This window comes from Candidozyma auris, chromosome 2 (assembly GCF_003013715.1).
Source record: "Candidozyma auris chromosome 2, complete sequence".
Taxonomy (NCBI): domain Eukaryota; kingdom Fungi; phylum Ascomycota; class Pichiomycetes; order Serinales; family Metschnikowiaceae; genus Candidozyma; species Candidozyma auris.
This window is the reverse complement of record NC_072813.1, coordinates 1,361,157-1,378,634: the sequence shown is the minus strand read 5'-3', so window position 1 is coordinate 1,378,634 and position 17,478 is coordinate 1,361,157. Positions and strand designations below refer to the sequence as shown.

General features: G+C 46.6%; 10 protein-coding genes across 10 annotated transcripts; 5 read left to right on the top strand and 5 right to left on the bottom strand. All coding sequences in view use genetic code 12, as the record gives it.

Annotated features, from left to right (window-relative positions):
- Positions 1 to 33: 33 nt before the first annotated feature.
- On the top strand, positions 34 to 1,005 carry CJI96_0002093 (mitochondrial 37S ribosomal protein uS5m; the record flags this gene model as incomplete). The annotated part of the gene is made up of 1 exon (XM_029035611.2): positions 34 to 1,005. The coding sequence occupies one exon, from the start codon at positions 34 to 36 to the stop codon at positions 1,003 to 1,005; it is 972 nt and encodes a 323-aa protein (XP_028890853.2).
- A 223-nt stretch (positions 1,006 to 1,228) lies between these two features.
- Positions 1,229 to 2,683, top strand: DJP1 (Djp1p; the record flags this gene model as incomplete). Its single annotated transcript, XM_029035610.2, has 1 exon — positions 1,229 to 2,683. The coding sequence occupies one exon, from the start codon at positions 1,229 to 1,231 to the stop codon at positions 2,681 to 2,683; it is 1,455 nt and encodes a 484-aa protein (XP_028890852.2).
- A 154-nt stretch (positions 2,684 to 2,837) lies between these two features.
- CJI96_0002091 (uncharacterized protein) lies at positions 2,838 to 3,332 on the top strand (the record flags this gene model as incomplete). The annotated part of the gene is made up of 1 exon (XM_029035609.2): positions 2,838 to 3,332. One exon carries the CDS (start codon positions 2,838 to 2,840, stop codon positions 3,330 to 3,332), a length of 495 nt encoding a protein of 164 aa, XP_028890851.2.
- Positions 3,333 to 3,350: 18 nt separating this feature from the next.
- Positions 3,351 to 3,947, bottom strand: SNL1 (Snl1p; the record flags this gene model as incomplete). Its single annotated transcript, XM_029035608.2, has 1 exon — positions 3,351 to 3,947. One exon carries the CDS (start codon positions 3,945 to 3,947, stop codon positions 3,351 to 3,353), a length of 597 nt encoding a protein of 198 aa, XP_028890850.2.
- A 138-nt stretch (positions 3,948 to 4,085) lies between these two features.
- CJI96_0002089 (uncharacterized protein) lies at positions 4,086 to 5,969 on the bottom strand (the record flags this gene model as incomplete). The annotated part of the gene is made up of 1 exon (XM_029035607.2): positions 4,086 to 5,969. The coding sequence occupies one exon, from the start codon at positions 5,967 to 5,969 to the stop codon at positions 4,086 to 4,088; it is 1,884 nt and encodes a 627-aa protein (XP_028890849.2).
- A 187-nt stretch (positions 5,970 to 6,156) lies between these two features.
- Positions 6,157 to 6,639, top strand: CJI96_0002088 (uncharacterized protein; the record flags this gene model as incomplete). Its single annotated transcript, XM_029035606.2, has 1 exon — positions 6,157 to 6,639. One exon carries the CDS (start codon positions 6,157 to 6,159, stop codon positions 6,637 to 6,639), a length of 483 nt encoding a protein of 160 aa, XP_028890848.2.
- A 421-nt stretch (positions 6,640 to 7,060) lies between these two features.
- Positions 7,061 to 7,462, bottom strand: CJI96_0002087 (uncharacterized protein; the record flags this gene model as incomplete). Its single annotated transcript, XM_029035605.2, has 1 exon — positions 7,061 to 7,462. One exon carries the CDS (start codon positions 7,460 to 7,462, stop codon positions 7,061 to 7,063), a length of 402 nt encoding a protein of 133 aa, XP_028890847.1.
- Positions 7,463 to 7,648: 186 nt separating this feature from the next.
- On the bottom strand, positions 7,649 to 9,424 carry DLD1 (Dld1p; the record flags this gene model as incomplete). The annotated part of the gene is made up of 1 exon (XM_029035604.2): positions 7,649 to 9,424. The coding sequence occupies one exon, from the start codon at positions 9,422 to 9,424 to the stop codon at positions 7,649 to 7,651; it is 1,776 nt and encodes a 591-aa protein (XP_028890846.2).
- Positions 9,425 to 11,031: 1,607 nt separating this feature from the next.
- Positions 11,032 to 14,391, top strand: MET10 (sulfite reductase subunit alpha; the record flags this gene model as incomplete). The annotated part of the gene is made up of 1 exon (XM_029035603.2): positions 11,032 to 14,391. The coding sequence occupies one exon, from the start codon at positions 11,032 to 11,034 to the stop codon at positions 14,389 to 14,391; it is 3,360 nt and encodes a 1,119-aa protein (XP_028890845.2).
- A 154-nt stretch (positions 14,392 to 14,545) lies between these two features.
- On the bottom strand, positions 14,546 to 16,813 carry CJI96_0002084 (uncharacterized protein; the record flags this gene model as incomplete). The annotated part of the gene is made up of 1 exon (XM_029035602.2): positions 14,546 to 16,813. One exon carries the CDS (start codon positions 16,811 to 16,813, stop codon positions 14,546 to 14,548), a length of 2,268 nt encoding a protein of 755 aa, XP_028890844.2.
- Positions 16,814 to 17,478: the final 665 nt, after the last annotated feature.

The window sequence follows — 17,478 nt, the reverse complement described above, 5'->3', positions numbered from 1 at the left end:
TTTCAAACCCAAATATTAACGTTCCACCTCCAAATGTTCAAAGCATCGGTGGGCCGACTTGGGCTACAAAGAGTGTCTCTTAGACTCTTCTCACATGCTCCAGTTATAAAAGCTGAGCAAAACCCTCAAAACTCCCTTGAGTACTTGTCGAAGTTCTATTCTCCAGAGATGCTACAGAGTCTCAAGATCACCGAATCTTTAGTGGACCCAGCCTCGTACCTTGAGTTGAAAAAAGGCGGCAAGGCTGAAATTTCTAAAGTTGCCCCTGATCCAGAGGAGACTTACCTCAAAACCGACCCAAAATGGGACGAACCCATCCTTTACCCAAACCAGGCTCCAGACAGAACTCCGTACGCTCCAATTCCCAGAGAGGCAAGACCAGACACTTCAGACTTGAAGCTTCGTTTTCACGTTGAGCAGAAAAAGGCAAGAAAGTCGGCGAGAGAAACCTTTGATGACCGTTACAACCGAGTAGCACTTTTAACTGGGTTTAACGTGGACTACATCAAGAAGTTGCGTGTCACCAACGTACTCATAAAAAGGGTGTCTTGCCAAACAAGCAAAGGTAAGATCCCCAACTTCTATGCCATGACGATTGTGGGCGACAGAAACGGCATGGTGGGTATGAGTGAAGGTAAATCGAGGCAAGGTGTGAGGTACGCTTTGGAAAAGGGTTTCTTGAAGGCGGTGAAGAACCTCCAGCCAGTTGCTCGTTACGAAGACAGAACAATCATTGGCGAGATCGACTACAAGTACCATGCGGTGAAATTGCTGTTGAAGTCTGCGCCCGCCGGGTTTGGACTCCGAATCAATCCTGTGCTTTTTGAAGTATGTGAGGCTGCTGGTATCAAGGACTTGAGAGGTAAAATCACGAAATCAAGAAACAGAATGAACACAGTGAAGGGATTCTTCGAGGCGTTGACAAAGGAAAGGCCCATCGAGGAGTTGGCTGCGGGCAGAGGCAAGAAGATTGTCGACTTGAGAAAGGTATACTACTCTGCTTAGACGGGGGACTGTTACAAAATCATGTATATACGAAAGGCCACGAGCCAACCAATAAACCAAGATACAATGTAATTTTTCTGAAGATGCTCATAATTGTAGTTGGTACATTAAATGGTGGGATTCGATGCGATTCAGTGGCGTGCTTCTTTTCTCAGTATGGCGCCTACATCTTCACAAGATTCGCACCAAGACAACCAACTTACTTCCTAACTACCTCCACTAAATGGTCGCCGACACTGAATACTATGATTTGTTGGGCATTCCGCCCAATGCCACGGCGCTTGAAATCAAAAAAGCCTACAGAAAAGCCGCTATCAGGTTGCATCCTGACAAAAATCCAGATGACCCCTCTGCGGCAGCTAGGTTCCAAGAGGTTGGTGAAGCTTATCAGGTTTTGTCTAATGACAGTTTGAGAGAGAAATACGATAAATTTGGTAAACAGGAGTCGATTCCAACAGAAGGGTTCGAAGATCCCTCGGAGTTTTTCAATATGATATTTGGTGGCGAAGCGTTCAAGGACTGGATAGGCGAGTTGAGCTTATGGCTGGAGATGACTAAGCAGGCAGAGCTTTCAGGGTTCGAGGACGAATCGAAAGAAAGCAAAGACAACAAAGAAGACAAGAATGAAGGTGCTAATTTTGGGGCGGAAGGTACCACCTCTTCTGCTGCGGGTCCTCAGTCCAAGTCGTCCAAATTATACTTGCAGCATGAGGAGGCTTCCGGAGAGACAAGCTTGACGGCAGAGGAAAAGGAGAAGCAGCATAAGGAAGAGGAGGAGAAGCGCCGGAAAGCAGAACTCGAGAAGTTTGAGGAGGAGTGCTTGCAAAAGAAGATAGAAACGAGAAACGAGCTTTCTAAGAAGCTTGTGGATAAGCTCTCGTTGTTCACAGAGACAGACATGGCGGACGACGTGGCGGAGTCGTTCAGACAGAAGCTTCAATACGAGGCAGAATCTTTGAAGATGGAGAGCTTTGGGTTGCAAATCTTGCACACGTTAGGCTCCATCTACAAGACCAAGGCGAAAATATTCTTGAAAAAACAGACATTTTTGGGTAGCATAGGCGGATTCTGGTGGTCAGTCAAAGAAAAGGGCGGCATGGTTAGAGATACGTTCAAGACCGTCTCTTCAGCACTCGACGCTCAGCTGACGATGCAAGAGTATGCACAAATGCAAGAGGATAACGAATACCACGCCAAGAAGGAGGCCGAAGGAGAAGAGAAGGGCGTCAACACTGCCGAAGCACAAGAGAAAGCGCGCAAGGAGAAAGAGGCGTTAGAGGAGAAGCTTCACGACCTTCAGCAGGAGAAGAGTGAGGCCTCGAAGCTGGGAACTCAGGAAAAAGTCCCTACAAAACATACCCCTGAGGAGATTGCAGAAATGGAGAAATATCTCACAGGAAAGGTTTTGGCCGCGGTGTGGTCTGGCTCGAAGCTCGAGATTCAAGGAACTGCTCGTGGTGTTTGCGACAACATTCTTTACGATGACTCCGTACCAATTGAAAAAAGAGTTGCTAGGGCCAAGGCTTTGCGTATCATTGGTGACGTTTTCAGCAAAATGACTAGAACTGAGGTCGAAGATGAAGAGGCTCGAATTTTTGAAGAGTTGGTAGCCGAGGCCTCCCAAAAGAGACACAAAAAGAAAGCTCATACTGAACCCGAGGATTCTTCCAAGAATTAGAAATTTTGGACACTTAATTTTTAACTTATCATCATTCAACAGTGGCTATTGTTGACTCTTATTGCCAACTGTGGCTCCGAATGCGACTACGCGAGCATCTCGGGGCGCACTGGGGTGTGAAATTTCATCTACTTCTCCACAAATCACTAACTACATGGACTACTTGACTACTTTAAACGCAGACAATCCAGAATTGGCAACTAAGCCCATTCATCCAAAGTTGACTTGGACAGACCCAGTTCAATATTGGGATTTCCATGTATACTATGACGAGAGAACGCGAGACGAAGCCAATGCGTTGAAACAGAAGTTATTGGACGATTTTCCCGAACAGGCGAAGGAAGGATCGATTATAGTTAAACAGTTGAAAGTGGAGGAGCCAATTGGCCCACACTACGATCTATTTTGGGAAGTAGACGTTGCGAGAGTGGACGTGTTTGCCAAAGTGCTCAGTTGGTTCTCTTTAAACCATGGCACCTTATCTGTATTAGTACATCCGCAGACAGGGTGGGACCTTTTGGATCACACAAAGCATGCTCTTTGGTTGGGCGAGAAGAAGCCGATTAAAACGTTTATTTTTCCTACCCATCGAATTGAGGTTGCTGAGTTTGGTGTGCCACGAGTGCCTCAGCCAGACGATAAAAGCTGATATTGTCTCGTGGTGTTTTCAATTGTCCTTTTTGAACTTATCCAATCTGGACTGGTGCTCCTGAATAAAACGAATCACCTTCTTTCTATTTTCACGCAACACGTTGTTGTTGGCAACGTCAATACCGTCTAATTTCATGAGCTTCTTCAATAACATTTCCTGAATGTAATTATACGTGTTCTCTTTCTTTTCATCGGACAATTCCTTATAACGCTCAATATACTGATCAATTTGTGGTACAAATAGCTCTTCAACCTCGTCCAAAATAGCCTGAATCTCACTATTGGCTTTTTGCGCTTTACTCTGCTTTTTCTTCTTCTTCTTTGGCTTCTTCTCACTTTTCTGTGGCTCTTTCGATGGCACTAAAAGTTTACTAGCTAATAACACAGATACAAATGTGGTAAATAGAGCGGCAGTGGTTGCGGGAGTTACTTTCAAATTGGTGATATCATTAAAAAGTTCTTCTTTGGTAGTGGAAGTGATTTCCTTGAAGTATGCGTGCCACGTGTCAGTTTGGTCCAGTGGAATATATTTTTGGAGATCATTGAGCAAAGACTTGACTGTGCTCCCCAAGGCAGCCTTATACGAAGCCAAATGTTCGTTGATATTGCTCATGTTGATCGCACTTCGTGTTATGAAAAGTGAGAAAGAGACCCACTTGAGCAAAGTGAGTTGAGCAGCAAAATATATACAGGATGTAACCACGGCTTGACTGATGGTTGCAAAAAAACATTCAATGGGAACTAGGGAGACTCATATGAAGAGCTCACCGCTGACATTTCTTGGTTTGACAAGAATGTCAGGTTTCTTGGCTTTGACTGGTGGTGGTTTCTTTGCGGGTTTCTTTGGAGGGACTTTGGCCGGTTTCTCAGACGTCTCTTTGAAAGATGCTTCATTAGAAGACGCTCCATCGGAAGTGTCCTTCCCATCCTTGAGCTCTGCTTCAGATTCCTTTATGATTTCCTTCGGCTGGATTTTTACTTGAGAAGAAGCCTTCTCGTTAAAGGACTTTGGTAGCCTTCTTCTAGGGCCCTTGGCTCTGGACTTTGTGACATGCTCAATTTTGTCAGCGGAAGGTTCAGTTTGAACTCTCCTGATAGATGCTTTCGGCGGTTCAGCCTTTGATGTTTCGGTCAAAGAACTTGAGGAACCCGAACTGAATTGACTTCTTCCTAAAGAGGGCTCTGTGCTGGAGCGAAGCACTCCAGACAACTCAGCCTGAAAACTATTCTTCACAGATAGGGCCACTTTACTGTCATCACGATCACGTATAGTGGAGAACTTTTGAAGAGCTTCAGGCTTGGGAGGTGCCTTCAATGCAGCTGGTTTCGCTGGCTTCAAAGAATGTAATGCATTTATCGCCTCTGGATCATCACCGCTAGGCTTGTCAATTGATGGCTTGATTTTGAGTGGAGATGGCTTCGCAGGCGGAGTCTTCTTTTGGGAGAGCTTCAGGAGTTGGCTCTTGAGCAATTCTTTCTGCTCATTATCGAAGTCCTTCTTCGCAGGCTTGGTAGGTGCCTCTTTAGGCTTGGTTGGAGAGAGTCGCAGGATCTGGTTCTTTAGCTCCTCACTATCTTTGTCCTTGTAGGCTTCAATTGTAGGTTTAGGCGGTTTGATAGGTGGTTTAATAGGTGCTGCTTTGGATGCTAATTGCTTCGATGCCAGGGTTGGAGGGGTAGGAATGCTTGGTCTTGGAGTGCTTGTATTTGACACAGCTGGAGATGCCTTTGTTGAAGCAGCACGGGGTTTAGGAGCCTCCGGCTTCGAGAGATTTTTTTCCTTGCTGTCATTGCCAATTTCAGCCTTACTCAATTGCGCCAGAGGCCCTGGTTTTGGTGCCATTAAAGGTTTCAGAGGCTTTTCAGGTTTCGTGGGCTTCAGTGCGTTTAACTTGGGATCCTCCTCCTCTTTTTCAAATTTTTTGAGCCTGTTGACAGCCTCTCCAACCCCCTTATCCCTGATTTTGCTCTCCATGGCTGTGAAGGTCCCTTTTGGAGTCATAAATTCAGGCTTACTTTTGGGCTTTTCAATTTCAGGCGTGTCAGCAGCCAACTTTGGTTTCGAGGTGGGCTTTGCTGGAGGTGTCTTCCTTGCCACAGGCTTGGCCAACCCAAAGCTCAGAGGGATGTCAATTTCCTCATCCTCTTCACGGGCAGACGGTCTTTTTGGAAGCAGCGGTGGAGCCTCTGGAGACTTTGACCGTCTCACGGGAAGATCAATGCCCTGGTTTCGACGACCTTGAGGGCGGTCCAGTGATAGCCCTCCAGGCCTGGAGGGAAGCTGTGGAGCTTCTTCATCGCTCAGCTCACCACTATCGAGGGCTCTCGACTCAGGCCTTGGGGGTAATTCAGGACCCTTATTTCTCCACTTCTCTTGGAATTTCGTTCTCGCTGAAGCTGTTCTGTTGAATACAATCTCCTTGATATCTTTTCCAGCAGACGAAGCTCTGCTACTCAAACTTGGCCTCTTTGAAGACGAAGGTGAACTCGAACGGCTTTTGTCGCTCTGGCTCAATTGGTCGATGTCCCTCTCAAGCTGCCATTTTCTTTTCTGCTCCTCCTTGAGCCGCTCCTGCGAGAACTTGTCAAGCGTGTCTAGAAACTCATTCACTTTTTTGCCCTCGCTGTCACTCATGGAGTAGTTGGATGCCAGCACACACGATATCTCACTCTCCGAGTTATGGAGATGTTCCACCTACTACTTGCGCGAAATCCACCATATCTGATTCTTGGCTCAGCAAGGCCACCTAACTAAATTCCAGCCAATCAGGATCGCTACTCCCATTTATTATTTGCATAACACAACATATATCTGCTTCAACATGACATTGGTCAACTTTGTGGCGCTCATCTCGAGAGACGACAAGCCCCTATATATCCAGTCGTTTGACCTTGGGCCTCCCGAGAAACAAATCACCAAGGACGATGCAAACAAGTTTTTGAAGTACAATTTCCTTTCGCACATGGCATTGGACGTGTTTTCGTCGCCAATGTCGCTAAGTCTTCGTGAGCAGCAACAGCAGCAGCACCTGGGAGACGGCATTCTCCTTTTATTTATTCAGGACGAGGTGATGGTGTATGGGATGGAAACAAACAACGGGCTCCGAATTGTCGTTGGAGTCAGTGAAGGAGAGCCGTTGATGACGAGTCTCAAGACACTTTTTACGTCGTTGTACAAGTGCTACTTGAAAACGATCTGTAATCCGTTCTCGAACCTCCAGGACTCGGACAACGACGACATTCTCCAGACGCCACGATTCGATAAGGGCGTGAAGAGCATAGTGGAGGGATGGAAGAACAGTTAACTATCATGGGGTGTGAATAAGATATAACGGATCGTCATAGGTTTGTGCCATGTTTCATTTAATGTACACTAGATAGAGGTTGGAAGGAGTAGAGCAAAAGAAAGCTATTGATGCATGTTCTGTTAACAGAGCCGTGAATATCCTAGTAGACATTCAAAGAAGTGCAATTGTAATTCAACAAGCTGTTCTTCACATTGCTGGCATCATTTTGGCTTGGAGAAAATATCATGATATGAGCAAAACATCTCTTTTCATGACTCTTCGTAAATGACGGGTTATAACACCCTCCAGGAGAGAACGGTTTGGGCAAGAACCCCATTTCAGTTTATTCACGAGTGACAACTTGGTTGCATTTTCATAACCCATGGGGCAACCTGGACCGCAGATACCAAATTTATTTCTAAATTCATTCATCACCGCCTCACTTGAGCACCACGTTGGCGTTACGCAAGCTCAAATACTCCTGGTCAATGCCTGGCGGCATGTGCTTGATCACTTCTTGGTAAATCTCCACATTGTGAAACCTCAATGCATTCGAAGGGCTCTTGTACTTTCCTTCCAACCCCGTGATGTCACAGTAATGTTTTTGTGGTTTCAAGCTCGGAGGAGCCACAATCGATGTCCAAGTGGGAGTGTCGATAGCGAGTTTCTTCGATTGTAGGTACCGAATTTCGTCGGCGACGATCTGCTTAGAGGTCTTGTATCTTTTGGAACCACGGGGTTTCGCGGCGTTTCTCTTGAATGAATGTTCTTTGGTGGTTATATAGGAGAGCCGCTGAGCTTCGGAATTATCCTTTGGCGTTTGCAGGCCCAGCTCACTCATGGCCAAATTTGCAGAGGAGGTAGTTACTGATGATTGATAGTTGGTGTGTGCGCACAAGTGAGATACAGCTCACGAGATCGGCTTTCTCACGCAAAATGGGAAGAGGCAAAAAGAAGCAGAGTGTTTCTTCGAATACATGTATCAGTTCTATAAAGCTAGTATTGTTAAAATTTGCTTTTGGTTTTCCTAGCAGCACTTTTGTACTTCGTGCACATGGCCTGAATTAAGCTGCTCCTCAATAGTGTCGTTAGGGTCAATTTGAACCACTTTATCTGGATTAAGAATAGCTTTTGGGTCCAAGGCATACTTCAAGTGTCTCATTAAGTCCACGGCGTTTTTGCCGAGCTCTGGCTCCAAATACCCTCTTTTGCCCACACCAACTCCATGCTCACCTGTACAAGTGCCGTCAAATTTGATGGCACGCTCCACCATTCTGTCGACATACTTCTTTGCCTCCATGTAGTCCGGGGTATTGTAAAGAATCAAGAAGTGACAATTGCCATCTCCAACGTGGCCCATGACGGAGAACTTGCCCTTAAAAATGGAGTTGGTCAAATCTTCATTGGTTTCGTCAACGACTTGTGCCAATTTAGATACTGGCACAGCCACGTCAGTCGTCCACACGTTGACATCGTTAGGGTCCGCCAACACTTTTGCCCCGTAGTCCAAAGTCAGCCAAAGCCCCAGACGCCTTGCAGTCCAAAGAATCTCGTTTTCTTCTTCATTCAGGGATTTCTCAAATTGTATGACGTTGTGCTCCTTGCCAATTCTCTCGATCACATCCAATTGCTCTTTCACGGTGCTATGAGTCACCCCGCCAACCTTTATAAGCAAGGTAGGCTTCTCTAGGAACTTCTTTTCCAGGGCGCCTGCTGCGTTTACAAAGGAAGCGGTTGTCTCGTTGAGTAACTCCAAGGCGTTTGCTTGAATGCCAGATTTGTTGATGATACTCTGTGCTGTGGACGCTGCGTCCTTAATTGTAGGAAAAGAGGCTACACATACAAGCTCCTCCTTGGGACGAGGGTGGAGCTTGATAGTGATTTCTGTTATGATCCCCAATGTGCCCTCGGAGCCAATAAAGAGATGGGTCAAGTCATAGCCAGCGCTGGATTTCTTGGGTCTTTGGCGAGTCTTTACAACTGTACCGTCTGCAAGAACAACAGTCAAGTTGACCACGTTCTCCTTCATGGTCCCATATCTATATGCGTTGGTGCCACTTGCAGAGGTGCCGACCATTCCTGCGATGGCTGCGCCCATCCCCGGATCAGGACCAAACATCAAGTGTTTTCCATCCTCACGGTCACGCAAGTAGTCGTCTAGGTCCTGCCAGCCTACTCCAGGCTGCACCACAACGTATAGGTCGTCTGGATGGAACTCTAGCACGTTATTGAGGTTTTCGAACGCCAAAGAGATGGAATTGGGCCCTCTCGTGTGCATGTTCTGGCCCTCCAACGACGTCAAGCCCGAATTGGCCACCACTGGCACCCTATACTCATGAGCTACTTTCATGATCTCTGACACCTGCTGCGTAGAAGATGGGAACACCACCGAGTTAGGTCTTTGATTCTCTGGGTCAGGTGGATGATGTGTTGCGAACAGCGTATCGTTGTGAGCGACAAGTACCGCCTTGTCCGACTTGACATTGTCTTCACCCACGATTTTCGTGATCTTAGCCAATGCCTCAGCAAAGGCCTTATCGTCAGCGTACTGTGGAGTTTTTACTGAGTCCAACGGAGTCGTCGAGCGCAGCAATTGCTGAAGAGTCAAGGCTGAGGGCCCTTCCAGTTTCTTTAGCCTTTTATCGGATTCTCTCCCCGAGAAATACCCTCCAGCAGCAACACCGCCGGTAAAAAGTAGGCCGCTAATCACCCAATGCAAGGGAGTCCATTTCTGTGGGCGCCCTGTGGAATAACTTCTGGCATTCGATAGCCGTATCAGGCTAGATCGAAGCAATCGAAACATGGTCTTTTGTCAAATCAGAAAAAAAAATAAAGGGTTCTATCGGTGGTGAAGTTTTACCTTATATATGGATTCCAGCCACAGTGTACCGAGCCGAGCAAGCTGCAGGGCGACTAACTTACGTATTATTGACAAACAAAATGACAGAATCTAGAAAGAAGATGATTTGTATGATTTTGAGTTTTTTTTGTATGTTATAATTCCCTCGGTTACATCTAAAGGGGAAATGCCGAGATGAGATTTTTTTGTGGAAGGAGATGTAGAAGCTTTGTGGGCGCAACAGTACTCTACGGAATTTGTGGGGGAGACCCCAATACCGCTTCCGGATGTGTGGGCTAAAAGGAGTTTCGTGATTGGGTACTAAATAGGTTTTTCACGAAGGCATTGAATTGATCAAGCACCTCCTTTATGATGATTTGCTGGTTGTCAAGACAAGCCTTGTCTCCTTTGCTCCTCGCCCGTTTCGAATATGGGTGCAAAAATGTCGTCGCTTGGTCACCCCCTCCACTGTAGACAGTCAACACGTCCTAGAGATAAAATACGGTAAATCCAGTAAGATGGCATGTTTCATTATCTCTTGAAATCTACATAGCTTTGATTTTATCTAACCTTCCTTGGTCGTTGAGGAGTTCTCTCCGTTCTTGCTGAAGAAGTCACGACAATGTCGTCGTAGCCACACAGAGAGCTACACCTAGACTAAAAGAGGAATCAGCTCTTGATACTGGTCTAGTTACTGGGTGTGATGAAGAAAGCAGCGAGTCACGAAACAAGCGTTGCTATGACAACGAGTAGCCTACTGCTTGCGGGCTTCACAAAGATATGAGGTGAGAGGGATAAGGGACAACAATTTCAAGTTAGAAAGAAACGAACAAACTTCTTGATGAAAACGTTCAGCTAGATCCTTCTATGCTTTATTTCTACCAAGGAGTTTTATAAGTTATCACAAAGGAGATGGACTTAGTGAATGTCCATAATTCTCGTATATCCGCCACTCCTCGTTTAACTATCAGTTTTATCTCGAAAGAAGATAAAATCTTGATTTACAAAAAAAAAAAAGGTCGATTTAGTGGGTATATCGTTGACATGCATCAAGGCATTCCAATTCAATCTGTGAGGCCACGATTTGTGCTTTTTTTTTCTTTCTTTGATAATCCTTTCGACGAGCAGCCTTATAGATTTCAGTTATATTATCCTGTAAAATCAGACGTTCTACAATCTAAGTCAGTGTTACAAGACAATCGCTCTTCTTCAATATTTCAGTAAGCTCATTAGCGCCATTGTCTGCAAGAAGCAGACCTCGAAGGCAATCAAGTAAAAACAAGTGGAAACCTTCATGTTTGTCTTTATTTTTTTTTCCTTTAACCTTTTTGTCAGAGAAAATACCGCTTCTTCATTGCACCCAGTAAATCTCCCTGATCCCATCGTTTGCCCAATAGCATCCACCTTGATTCGCATTTTGCAGCCATTCCTTCACCAATCTCGATAAGCTCACGTGCAATACATCATATCACGTGGCCCACCACAATCTTGCAGCCCTTCATTTTATCAACTGCTCAACATCAACACTAAATACTTACTATAGATCTTCAGTCGTCCAAATCATCAACTAGATGACCCCCCACGCCATCCCAAACGGGAAAAAATCCGATTCGGAGGCGAGTGACGCCTCCTCCCACTCCCTCACGGGGTCTCCCTTTGGCGCCTCTTTGGACCCTCACATGTTGAAAAATTCCACTTACACTACCCCAGTCACCATCATCAGCCAGTCTGTGTATGCTTTGGCCAGCACTATCTTCTCTTATGAGACTGTGGGTGTTCCTAACTTGCTCGATTCTCATTTACAGCTTTGGGCCCAGCACTTTGAGAGACAAAACGTCGTGGGAGTGGTTCCTCCATTTCACAGGTTTCAGCCTAGAGCCGGCTCTGCCAACGCTCTCTTGGGCTATGCCGCTAGCAACGTGTCCTCCACTGGACCACATACTGCTGTGTTGGGCGCCAACGCCTTGCCATGGATGCAGCCCACTTTGGCCAAGGCTGCAAAATTGCCGTTGACCTTGAACGTTTCCGCTATCGACTTTGATGTGGAAACAAACTCGTTGGTTTCAAACTATACGACTCCTTTGGCAACTGCTCGCTCCACGGGTATCCCTGTGGTGGCCCCGGCGGACTCGCAGAGCGCCGTGGAGTTGCAGTACATCACCATCTTCACTCACTTTGTGGCTACTTTGCTTCAGGGACCAGCCTTGCACGTTTTCGACGGTCCTGAGTTTGCTAAAGCGATCTCCAAGTTCGATGACATCTTGTCTGTGACCGATGTGGGCCGCTTATACCAGCAATTGGTGTCTTCGATTCCCGACGGCGACTATTCTTTGGAAAAGGCAGTGGACACAGCATTCGAAGTGTTCAACAAAGTCGCTGGTACAAATTTGACTCCGTTCGAGTATGTGGGCCATGCTAACCCTGAAACCGTTTTTGTCGCTTTTGGTGCTCACCAGGCTACTGAGCTTGCTGGTGTCATCTCCAAGGCCTCGGTTTCCTCTCCTGTTGGTTTGGTTAAGGTCAGGGTTCCTTTCCCATTTGCTCAAGAACACTTCGTGGCTTCTGTGCCTTCGTCTGCACGCAAGGTTGTTGTGGTATCTTCGGATGCTGGCTCAACCTTGAAGGCTGACGTTGCTGCTTCGTTGTTCCTCGCTGGCCGTTTCGGTTCCGTTTCTGTGGAGGAGTTTGTCCACCCAGCCAACTTTGTGTGGGCGCCAATCCCAGCATTAAAGGTGATTTCAGAGTATGAAGCATCCGTTGATCCTGCTGTAGTGTTGGCTTCAACTCCCGTGGAGCCACCTGCTCATGTCACCGCCAACACCTCCCCAGAAGGTTCCTACTTATTGTGGGCCCGTGACAACAGTAACCTTGTGAACACTGCTAGCAAGTTGGCTCTTTCTTTGTCTTTGGACGATACGAAAAAGGTCAGCCTCAGAAACAAGTTTGATACAACTGCCGCTGGTGGTATTTTGCAGTCTCAAGTTGTGAGTGCTTCGAAGAGCTCTACGGTCTCCAATAGTGTCGATGCTGCTGATGTCGTGTTGATCGAAGACGTTTCCATCTTGAACCACTTTGACATTTTGGCTACCGCCAAGCCTGGTGCTAAGATTCTTTTGGCAAACCACAAGAAGATCAACAACTCCATAGAGCAAGATTTCGTTGAAAAGTTGCCTCTTGACTTCAAGCGCACTTTGGCTAGATCCAGATCGTCGTTGACTGTAATAGATTTCTCTCTTGTTGAGGATTTAGATGCTGTGAGTGATTCTACCAGAGGCTTCTCTGCTGATTTCTTGACTCAAGTTGCTTTCTGGAGAGCCTCCTTGCCAGAGTTGGGCGGTTTTGTTGTCAATAAGTTGTTGCAAGCTAATGGCAATGAGTTTGAGTTGTTGGCTGCCGTTTTGGACAAGTTCGTCGCTACCGTCGATGAAAAGAGGGCTTTGAAGGATGTCGAAATCCCAGAAGAGTGGATTGACTTGGAAGACGTTGTTCCAGAGGCCCAAGAGGAAGTTGAAGAAGTCGATGAGAAAGTTAAAGAGGAAGACCGTAATGGCAACGCCAAATCTGAAAAGGAAGGCGAGAAAAATGTCGAAGAACCTAAGCCCTTGCCATTCTTCCCCAATGAGTCGTCATTTTTCCCTAACCCTAGAATCGAGGAATTTGGTGCAGAAGAGAGCTATACGAAGAGCAAGTTTGATGCTGCTCTTAAGTTCGCTTTCCCCGAGGCTTATGGTGTTAAGAAGGATTTGAGGCCAGACTTGCCAGTCAATAACTTCGTGGTGAAGGTACAAGAGAACAAGAGATTAACCCCAGCGGAATATTCGAGAAACATCTTCCACATTGAGTTTGACACCACCGGCACTGGCATGAAATATGAGATTGGTGAAGCCTTGGGTATCCACGGACGTAACAACGCTGACGAGGTGGAATCCTTCTTGGAGTTTTACGGTGTTGATGGCGACTCATTGGTCGAGGTCACGAACAAAGACGATATCTCCCTTTTGGAGATTAGATCTGCTAGACAGGCCTTGACTGAGAATGTTGATTTCTTGGGTAAGCCTCCAAAGCGTTTCTACGAATCCCTTGCTGAGCATGCCACAGACGAAAAGGAGCGTTCTGCTTTGGAGAAATTGGCCAGTGCTGCTGGTGCTGAAGAGTTGAAGAAGAGACAAGAGGTCGATTTTGCCAGTTATGTTGACATCTTGGAGGAGTTCCAGTCTGCCAGACCACAGTTTGGCGAATTGGTCAAGATGATTGCACCATTGAAGAGAAGAGAATATTCTATTGCTTCTTCTCAAAAGATGCATCCCAACTCAGTTCACTTGTTGATTGTTGTTGTCGACTGGGTCGACAGCAAAGGCAGAAAGCGTTTTGGTCACTGCTCAAAGTACTTGTCTGATTTGAGAATCGGTGACGAATTGGTCGTTAGTGTTAAGCCAAGTGTCATGAAGTTGCCTAAGTTGCCTGAACAGCCAATCGTGATGTCCGGTTTGGGTACTGGATTGGCTCCTTTCAAGGCCTTCGTTGAGGAGAAGATCTGGCAACAACAGCAGGGCCATAAGATTGGTGAGATCTACTTGTACATGGGTTCTAGACACAAGAAGGAAGAATACCTTTATGGTGAATTATGGGAAGCTTACAAGGAAGCCGGCGTGTTGACTCACATTGGTGCAGCGTTCTCTCGTGACCAGCCAGAGAAGATCTACATTCAAGACAAGATTCGTGGCTCTATTGAGGAGTTGACCGATGCTATTGTCAAGAAAGAGGGTTCCTTCTACTTGTGTGGTCCTACCTGGCCAGTTCCAGATATCACTGCCTGTTTGGAGGACATTGTTCAAAATGGTGCTAGAAGAGAAGGCAAGGAGATCAAGGATGTTGCCAAGGTTGTTGAGGACATGAAGGAAGACGGCCGTTACATCTTGGAGGTGTACTAATCCTACCTCATTATTTATTAGATTTCAATAAAATTCTCCGTACCAGATAAATTTGGAAGATTTTGCCAGTTAGATCTGAAAGCACTACGCATAGGATATCAATAAATATATTAAGGAAACCAGAAAAAAAGTAAGAGAGAAGCACTCACAAAGTTTACATAAGGAAGACCCAAGCAATCATGGCCAAGAAGGAGAAGGACGCTTTTGAGCCAGTACCTTCCCAACTCAGAATCGTAGGCTGCAGCAGTGAGTAAGACAGCGATACTCTCACATGAGAGCTCGTGGTGGTTTCACAGTCCTTTCCAGTGCAGCAAGCATCACCTTCACAATCAGCTGAAGTCGTCAGAACCAGAGAAGACAGAGCAGACGATGTCACCGAAGGCTTCCCTTTCAATGATGTAGAAGTTGTAGGCGTTGTAGTTGGCTTCTCTGTCTCTGTGGTCTGCTCGACTTCTGGGGAAGGTTCTGAGTTGTTGGTGGTCACTTCAGTATGAGTTGTTGGGGCCTCGGGCGAAGAAACTGGGGGTTCTTCAGGCTTTGGTGGAGCGCTGGATGTTGAGGTAGTAGGTTCAGCAGGATTGGTATCAATTGGAGTTGTTTCCTCGTTTGTGGACTCAGACACAGTAATTTCATCAGATGAAGTTGGTGGCGAGTTGACCGGGGTAGTATCCAGAGAAAAGGGTTTCGTCGAAGTGATATTAGCTGGAGTAGTTTCTGTTGGAGTAGTTTCTGCTGGAGTAGTTTCTGTTGGAGTGGTTTCTGTTGGAGTTGATTTTGTTGGAGTGGTCTCGATTGCAGTAGATTCGGCAGGAGGAGTTTGAATTGAAGTAGTTTCCACAGGTGTCGTCGTAGTACTAATTGAAGTACTTTCGACTGGAGTACTCTCAGATGGAGTACTTTCGACGGGAGTACTTTCGACGGGAGTGCTTTCGACTGGAGTAGTCTTACCTGGAGTGGACTCAATGGGAGTAGTCTCACCTGGAATAGTCTCAGATGAAGTGGTCTCTTTGGAAGAAGATTTGACTGGATTGGTCTCACTTGGAGTACTCTCGACTGGAGTAGAAGAGGTAGTCCCAATTGGAGTACTTTCTGCTGGAGTAGATGAGGTAGTCTTATGTGGTGTAGTAGAAGAGAGAGTCTCATGTGGTGTAGTAGATGCCAGTGAAGATTCACTCGACGAAGTTACTTGAGTAGAAGACTCCACAGGGGGCTCACTAGACGAGGTCAATGAGGTTTTCAAAGTCGTGCTGAAATAGGTACTGGAAGAGCTTGACGAGCTAGACGACGATTCAACTGGAGTGGTGGATTGAACTGGAGCGGAGCTGGACTCAATTGGGGTGGAACTGGACGCACTTGGGGAAGTCTCAATAGTCAAACTGCTCTCAGAGACAGTATCTGGCGGTGATGGAGGTACAGTGCTTGGGTAACATGTGGTGGTAGTAGTGGAATAGCCGTGTTCACACTCTCCGCAAGGCACTGTGGTGGTGATTGTCACAGGTGGAGGACTGGACGTCGAAGGCAGTGGTTGAACAGAAGTCGAGGTCGTAGAACTGGAGGGGGACGAACTAGGCTTGTAGTCCAGGGAAGTCACCGGAGTGGAAGATGATTGCCAATTGGAAGTAGACGAGGAGCTCAAAGCAGACGAAGATGTGGATGAAGAAGAGCTAGTGATCTCTGAGCTTGAAGTAGTCCTAGGGACCTCCGACGAGGCAAACTTTTCGCTAGAAGTTTCACTGGACGAAGTTTCACTGGGCGAAGTTTCACGGGACGAAGTTTCACGGGACGAAGTTTCACTGGAAGTAGTCTGACTAGCAGAAGTCTCACTGGAAGTGTCACTGCTGGAGTCAGTCAGAGGAGGTGTCTCAGAGGTGCTGGTGGTTGGAGCCACGGAGCTTGTTGTAGATGTAGAAGTAGTTTTGGAGCCGGAGGAAGACGATGAAGACGTCTCAGGCTCCTCTTTGCAGTCGTCGCAAGTGGTCAGGGTTTCAGGCTCCGGAGAAGAAGTCGTTTTGCAGGACGAAGTGGTGACAACGACAGTGGATGGATCAACGGTGGAGAAATCCGAAGACGAGGTGGACAAAGGTGGAGTGGTAGCCTCAGTGGAGCTGGTAGACAGAGTAGACACGGTCTCAGTGCTTGCCACTACCGAGGAACTGGTTCCAGTTGAACTCTCAGTTGAACTCTCAGTTGAAGTGATCTCTGTAGTTGGACTTGTTTCGAGTGGAGTGGAAGTAATCTCACTGACTGGACAGTAAGTTGTTGTCTCCAAGTCCACAATGGTAGTTGTCACCAAAGTCACTGACTCTGGGTTTGTGCAACCCCCCTTCGAGCAAGAAGTGATGGTCACAACATTTGTTCTGTATCTTGTCGACAAGATAGTCTCAGCGGCAGCGGTCGCCAACAAGAGTGCCCAGGGAAGCATAGCGAGCGAATGTGGTTGGTGTTGAGGAGAGACATTGAAGCAAGACTCTGCCATCTTTATACCTTTCAGGTGGAGGCTGTGGTAGCTAAAAGATGTTTCAAATCTCGATTTCTGAAACATCCGTGGTCCAATGAAGGAAGTATCTGATGGCTGCAAAATATCAGCATTCAGTGTGGTGCGTCTGAGACAAGTTTGTGCAGTTCAATGAGACGATCAAACAAGGGATTTTGCACCCATTTGTGTCAGGTTGTCTTTTATGTAGGGAGGTTCTCAAATTTGAATAGACTAGGCTGTATGGTCAGAAATCGACGTCTCGTGGACCAATGGAGCCATTGGATCGCTTGCAAGTACGTCATCGCCTGTTTGAGAATCCCAGGAGTAGAAGCAGCCAATGACGTTGGCTAGCCAAGCTGACTGAAAAAAGACAGAGAATCCAAGTGAAAAAAATAGTCATTGAATGAAAGAGAGCGGGGAGTTGTTGAGGTTTTTCTCCCCAAATCTCCTTCTCTCTTTCATTCTGGCCAGCCCAATGAATACACACGCAAACTATATCTTTGACTGCATCTAGACAAGGATTCCCGATCAAAATCCACCTTTATGATGCATAATAAAGCTACTAGCTGAACCCAACGTCCTCGGCTAGTCGGTGTAGCAACGATGTAGCA